The sequence below is a fragment of the Oxyura jamaicensis genome, chromosome 1, assembly GCF_011077185.1.
Source record: "Oxyura jamaicensis isolate SHBP4307 breed ruddy duck chromosome 1, BPBGC_Ojam_1.0, whole genome shotgun sequence".
Classification (NCBI taxonomy): domain Eukaryota; kingdom Metazoa; phylum Chordata; class Aves; order Anseriformes; family Anatidae; genus Oxyura; species Oxyura jamaicensis.
The window spans coordinates 20,701,062-20,708,815 of NC_048893.1; the positions used below are offsets into that span (position 1 = coordinate 20,701,062).

Here is a 7,754-nt window from a genome sequence, read left to right on the forward strand (position 1 = left end):
CAGTTGGGTGCCCCAGACGAAGGAGGCAGGTACCTCAGGAATTCTTCCACCTCACCGACGTCTGCGCCAGCAGGGCATGGGCAGCCCAACGCCTCCCGCTCCAACCAAGGCAAGCAATGGCTGCACGGCCTCTGCAGCTCCTCAGGCTGAGCATATCCATTGCGATCAAAGAAACTGCACGGCTGTATTTAACTCCAGCGGGCACCAGTTTCCTGCTGTGTGTATCAGACTTCGGTAGAGCTGCTCCGTTAGGGGAGGCACATGGAGGTTTCCACAGGCATCCTGTTCCTTTTTTCAGCTAACGCGTCAGTTTTACGCAGATTTAACCAGGATAACTGGTGAAGACTTCTAACACTATGACGTTCCTTTATTAATTTTTTTCAAGTTTGATTTATTTTGTTAATTAAAACTGTGTATTTCTCATAGGTTTAGATAAGATACTGCGATCTAATATTGCAAAGACTAATTTCCCTTTCATGGCTTCAGGATCATGATGAACAACTGCAGTCTGCAGACACTGGGCTGAATGCCCTAAGGGCAGCACCACATTTTCTGCAGACGTTACCTGTCTCGCTTGACTTGACTCTTCTCATTTGATTTTTGCTTACTTGACATTTTTCTTCTAATGCGAAAATGTCATTATATACTAATTTAATTCTGCTGCAGCAAAAGCTTTATTGAATACCCTAAACCTTTAAGCCTTTTCTATCAAATATCTCTGCTGTTTGTATTATCTAGCAGCTTGTGAATCAGCATGAAAAGTTATTCATATGCTCAAATTTTCTGTATTAAAGTTACCTAAGTACATATTCAGTATCTTAAAAATGCCTTTAAAAAGACTATTACATCGAGTAATATATATAATAATTTGAGTAATTTTTTCATTTATCAACTAATTTTCTAATTTTGGCCTGCTATATTTGGTAAAATTTGTTTCAGATTTCTGGATTCCTGGTGTAACACCTGGATTTCTCTTTAGATTCTCAGCAAAATACATCAGTTATAAAAAGCTACAGCGAAGTTACATCACAAACCAGAGCTGGGCAGCCTCTGGTCCTTACCAGCAGAAAATAACTGCATGATCTGATGTTAGGAGGGCTGGGAAGAAGCCGCATCCAAGGGCATTAGCTGCATTTACCTTGTTGACTGACGTGAGTTGCAATACCATGGGCAGCATCTTCTCTACAAGTTCTCAGGGAAGACTGCCTGGCCTGTAGTTGGCACTCACCCATTTTAGTTAGGGGTGAAATGATTGGGGGTTTCCAGACTTAACAGAACTTCAGGGTTCAAGCAGTTTTTTTAATTGAAACCAATTCAGATTATTTTTAGTTCACTCCTTAATATGTCTGCAAAGTAACTGGTTTCCTTAATTTGCCATTTTTGTTTTCCACATGGCTAGTTATTTTTAACAAGCTCTATTAGATAACGATCGGATACAAATTATCTCCCCATTGCTGCCATATACAAATTGCATCTTCCTACTACTTGCTAAAGAATATGCTAATTTAGTGCAGCCCCACTTTCTGCATCGTGACTGGCAGCTTTGCCCTCCTTGCCCGCTATCAGAGCTGTTTGGCCACTGGAGTTTCATTTGTTCCAAGTCCATACAAGGCATTTTGCCAGTCGTCTTTATCCCCACAGATGGAAGGATTTTGGTCCATACCTAGCATGTAGCTTTAGGCATACTGTTGAACTTCAGCAGCAGAGACTTATGCCAAAACCAGTATTTTCTAATACAAATTCAGCATAATCAGAAACTATTCAGTCACTGATATCCTCTATTCAGAGGTGAGTAGCTCGGTGCAATCAAGTTAGTATCGCAGACCACGACATTATTACACCCAGGGTACAGCAGAATATACAGCAGCATCTAGAGAGATCTCAGCCACAGCGCTAATGATGTACAAACGCAGATGGTTTGCAAACACGTGCAGTGCCTTAGCCTTACTGATGTTTCCATTTTTTTAGTATGACTGTGTAGGGCAATCCAATTCAGAAAGTGCATCAGGGTTTACAGGGCCAGGGACACAACTAGCGGGTAGGCCACAGCTTCCCTGCACAACCCGTGTCTGGCTACCATTACAGTATTTTCTTTTCTTACGCCTAATTAGAATTTCCATTGTTCAAACGTGTCCTTTGCCTCTCATGTTGCCACTTCTCTGTACCCTCATTAGGAAAGTGAAGAGAAGAATGTTTCTTCAATAATGTTCTCAAATGAGACAAAGTCAAATACAAATACAAAATCTGTCTAAACTGTCTGAAACAAGTGGAAATCCCTTACAATGTATCTGGGAGGATTTGTTTGCAACTTTATCCTTTACTGTAGGACTTCTAATTACTAACTTTCTCTGGAACAAGACAAAATGCGTATTACTTCAAACCTTTGTCAGCTTAGATTGTTTTGTGATAATGTTAGATACCAGAGTTGCTTGCACATCTTTTTAACACTACGTCAGTCGAAGTACTCAGAGAATGTGAATTCAATAAATTATATTTATTATTCAGGTTTGAAGTTGTAGTTTCACTGTGGCAGAAGAGGCTAGGATAATCCAGGTAGCAGCAAAATCTAGATGATACATGCAGGCAGCAAAAACTAGAGTCACACTAATAACCCTGCATGAACAGTGCCCAGCACTACAGATTGCCAGGCAACTGCTTTCTGCCCTCCCCAGCCCCACAGGTTCCTTACCTTTGTCCCGCACTGCCCGAGCCAGGAAACCCCATGGTGAGCTGGGACAGAGCTGCTGGATGGACTGGAAGGACTTCACTGATTGCTCACAACTTCCAAGATCTGGGCAGTTCAGTTATAGCAAGTGTGCAGCCCCAGTTGCTGGAAATCCTGAAGAAAAAGCTGTTAGACATGTGCAGATGAGATCTGCAACGGGAGAGACTGTGAGTTTATGGATGCCAACGCTGTGCAGTAGTTCATAGCCAGTATACAGCAAACCCGACTGACCGGGGACATCCAGTACTGGGCACGTACTAGACATGGGTGCATGTAGAAGTTGAGGAGAGTCCCTCTCAGCTGTGCCAAATTTCATGCACTTCTGTCAGGAAAATCTCTGGGACACAGCAGTCCTACTGCAGGAAGCAATGCATATGCTTCCGGGTCAAGCTGGTTCTGACGGCGACAAAAATATTTTTCACAAGTGCTACATAAGGTAGCACCAATAGTGATCAATGTTTTTGACTGTTGTCTGTATTTCTCATGTATATTTGGATTCTAATTTTTGAGAAATGTTGCAAGAATGTTTCCCTTCTCATCTTCTTCACTTCAGCCACTTCTAATCCTCTGAGCTGAAACTATGCCAAAATATGCATGTATATGCTATACTCAAAGGGTGATTACGAGTTCCTCAACAGTGAAAAGGGATGAATTTCTATGCCATTATCTTTGATGCTATATTACTATTAAAAATAGCTTTATAACTAGCTCAGCAAAGCACTGGTTTTATTAGTTTTCTTTCAATCTTGTTGTTCCAGAAACATATGCTTTGGCATCCATGAGAAAATATGCCCATGTCTGGAAATAAAAGCCAGAAAATCTCCGTTTGTATATGCCCATGTGCAAACACCAGACAGCAAAAGCCCCTGAAGATTATACTCTGGTTCTGCAACATCTTTTCTGTGATATTTTCTTCTAACAATGAAGAATGTCATCAGCTCAAGTCCTCTGGATGCTGAGTCCTTCCAGTATCTGGTTCCGTTTACACTGAAGTTAGCCTGATGCCCAAAGCAATTCATGCCCAGCAGCATCTGCCCACGAAGGCTGCCTGCCCCCTGTGAGCACACAAGAAGTCACTGACCGTACAAGGCAAGCGCATGTGAGGAAACATCCACGCATTTGCACGTGTGGATGCCAAGCTCGAGGCAGGTAAGCTCCTTTTGCTCCCACACTTGCTGTCTTGCCTGGCAGGCACCTACCAATGGTTATCGGTGCCCACGCGGTGCCTGCTGCTCCGTGTGATGGTTGGTAGGGACAAGCCCATCCTCTCCCTGAGAATGCAGAGCTGTTCTCAGGAGGACTCTCCCCTGTGGTGCATTGTGAAACTTGTTTTTTTCTGAGCTGCCCCAAGGGCAGCAGGCTGCCAAGGCATATGGCTTTGCTGGGCCTGCGTACTGTTTGGTTCTGTGCTCACTGGCGGTTGTGGTTTGGGACGCTAGATCAGAGAGACAGTTCATAATTATGTGAGGGCATTGAGTATGGAGGCTGAACACAGAGCGTGTGATAAATCTGGCAAGGGAGATGAATGCTGCGACTGCTTTCTCATCCATCAACACTTCAGGAGCAGCAGAACAAGACGCAGCATGGTAGGTGGGATTATACAGCCTTGCTGACGTGGGATGGTCAACAATGGCTCCACAGTGTCTGAAGGACATCATGGCTGTAAGGGAAGTACTCCAGTCTTCCAGGGCCATGGTACATGACTGAAGAAATCAATTCCAGTACTGAAACAGGCGCTGGGCAATCTCACTTTGCAGTTCCAGTTCATTTAGAAGATTTGGGGGGGAGGGAGGGGTTGGCAAGTGCATGTGGAACACAAAAGCAAAATGATACCAGCCTGAAAAGCACCTGGATGTTAAGATTGCAAAGGCATGTAGATATATATCCATGACTTGCTGGGTCATGGTCCACAACTGGAAAACCAGAGGCCAGTATTTTTGCATGGGGCAGAGCCTACATACTGATGGATCCCTTAAGCAAGCAATGCTCCCTCGTAAGTACTGTAGAATTAAGGTTAAAGCAGGCAAGGGAAATTAGGGATACCATATGTGCTCAAATCCATGCCACGCCTAGCAACTGAGTTATTGCTCCCTGCAAACACATGTGCTGCTTTGTGTGCTGTGAACTGCTGTTAGACATTTTACATTGATAGGTTACAGATCTGAAGTGCCTCTTTTGCCTTCTGGGGTTGTTCGGTTTGGTTGTGGGTTTGTGTTTTTTTGTTTGTTTTGTTTTGTTTTTTTGAACACTCCTGGGATGTTAATCTTCATAGGCTATTTTGTGCCTAATTAATTGTAAGGACTTAGGTAGCTGAGGGCTTTTATTTTCCTTTACAGAATAAAATATAAATTAAAATGTAAATATTTCCAATTGCTGGCTTGGGGACATGGGGATCTGTATCACTGAACTGTGTAGATTACTCACTGTTTTCAACTGCATCAATAATAATACGTCAGCACAGCTGCTCCTTCTCATTTCCATACAATTAAATGGACAATATATGGACAATATCAAGTGTTAAAGACCTGGATGAATTGTACTAATGTTTCCAAGAAGGTTAAAATAGCCACAGTAGTTAGAGCAGCTGATTGATAATATGTTAACAGTCCCTATCAAAGAGACTGCAACCTGCATTAAAAATAAAATAAAATAAAAATGCAGGAATTTCATTTATCTCCTTGCCTCTCCTCATTTCCTCTCTCTTTAATATCTTTACTTGGGCATGCAATGCAGGACTGGCTGGAGACTACCTGGAGGATAAATGTTTCTGCCTTCACTACCTTGAGCCATCCACCTCCCTGGAATTACCTTCACTTTATGGTAACAAAATAAGGAAGGCTAAATTAACTCCCTTCTGAGCACTTGCAAAGGAATCTAACAGTGAAGGACGTGCATCTCTCCAGCACAACACGAGGTCTGACCCACAGTGGGGCAGAGGGGAGCTGCATACCCATAACTATAGAATCACAGACCCACAAGAGAACATGCTGGAAGTAGTTTAGGCTGGCTGTGAACCAGTGTTGCAGTTCCTCACCTTGACTCTCTCCTTTTTTTTTATTCTCCGTGAAATTCTCTGCTGTGTTCTCCCTGCATTTCTCCACCTTGAAATGGCCTCTGTCTTTTGCCTCTGTGGCAGTATCTTCCACAGCCCTCTCTGTCCTTTCTCCAGGGGAACAGCAGTATGTTTGGGTTCCTGCAGCATAGCTTATTATCCTGCAGATCCTAGAGCTCCTTGCAATGCCCATCCATGTAGAACTCCTTAATAAGCACACAAGAAATGGAGTCCCTCCCATACTTCTGTATGCCAAGATGTAGCATTAACACTTTTCTTGTTCTTAATATACCAATTGTTTGAAGGCTGATGCACAGAAACAGCAACACAATTGATCATAACTGAATGCTTTGAGCATCTGTAAGATCACATTAGCATTTTTCCTTTTTTTTTCTTTAATGCCACTCCAATATTCCCTGCCAGAGGGCATAACGTGATATTGTAGGGGTCAGAATGCCTCCCTGGGAAGTGGGAAATGTGAGCTTTAGGTCCTCTTCAGCCTGAAGAATTTGAAGCTGTACTTCTCAATAAAATGCCTAATCATGCTACAAAATAGGCTACAATAGTGTTGTTCTCCATCTGTCCTGCTGAAGCAGAGCCAATGTGCAGCAAAGAGTGCAAGATTAATGGGACCAAGGAGAGGGGATAAGCAACAGAGATACTCCATGTAGCACAGTGAGATGGGGACTACCAGGCGTTTATGAGTCCTGGAGATTTTGCTCCTTGCTCTGAAAGATATTTGTGTGTTTTAGCTTGTGATGCTTGAATAAGCAGGACTAGCAGCAGGAATCATGTCTCTTACACTTTCACTCAAGTTTAATGAGGGGAAAAAAAAAAAAAAAAAAAAAGCCATCATCACCTCATCTGCACTTCCTTGTTCATTTGCATTATGAGTCTACTTCACCTTTAAATGCTCCTGGCTACACTGAGCAGGAATTATGACAGCCTTCCATGTGATGGCTAATACCACTGCCTGGCAGGATGGAGCATTTTCCTTGCAAGCTTCAGAATGGAGTTTGGAAAAATGTTGCTGATTGCAGTCTGTGTTGAGCAAAGCAGGTAAGCGAGAGCTTGGCTTTCTTATGTCAGATTTTGAAATTTTGAAGCAGGAGAATACAACAAGAAACAAGCTATCTTGTGGTAACAGAAAAAAAATAAATAAACTAAAAAAATAAAAAGACACCAACAACTAAATGGCCAATACATTTTTGTCTCTAGTCTCTTCTGAAGTAATATGAATTGCTGGAAATAAATTCAAATGAATTTTTAATATATTTTTTTTTCTTGGTGTTAGTATCTCTGTTTCAGTGGGTTCTGTCTAAATGTATCATCAATCTCATGTTGGTAAGTTCATTTCGAGGTCCCACGCACCAACTTTTCTAATACTCTGTACATTTCTTGCAACGAGCAACCTGTATGTAGCTATGGTTGCTGCTACAGAAATGTTTCAGTACCTTGCAAAAGGCAAACCTCTGGGCTTTGCCAATGTATTCAGCTGCAGTATTTGTTGCCAGAAAACATCCACATTTGGACACTGGGCAGCCTTTTGGCTTGCGCCACTGTAAGCCCCCTTGACTCCACAATGATCGACATTATAATAATACTACAATAGAAGCATGGGGTCGCCACTGCATAAAGTCCCATGTCACAGGACACAAAAGTATTCGTCACATTTTTTTGGTTGTTTTGGATAATTAGTTGGGAAGTCTTTGGGAAATGAAATGTTTTTAGTTTTGTGCATGTAAAATAGCTTTTAAGATAGCGACCAAAGTATATTATGTCTGACTCTTCTCCTTTAGATTGGAGAATTGTGACATAATTGGTTGACAGTTATGATGCTTATTGATAAAGAAACACACCAGTAAGTGGCTGATAACACCTTAATTGGCTAATGAAGGAAAGGAAAAAGGGAAGGGAAGGGAAAGGGAAAGGGAAAGGGAAAGGGAAAGGGAAAGGGAAAGGGAAAGGGAAAGGGAA

General features: G+C 42.3%; 1 protein-coding gene across 1 annotated transcript in view; it reads left to right on the top strand.

The window, feature by feature from the left end:
• The first annotated feature begins 4,344 nt into the window (after positions 1 to 4,344).
• The window catches only part of LOC118178238 (formin-like protein 6), a 9,401-nt gene continuing 5,991 nt past the window's right edge, over positions 4,345 to 7,754 (top strand). Inside the window, exon 1 of the mRNA XM_035346596.1 lies at positions 4,345 to 4,420. Within this exon, the coding sequence (XP_035202487.1) occupies positions 4,345 to 4,420 (76 nt within the window). The remainder of the gene's footprint in view (positions 4,421 to 7,754) is intronic.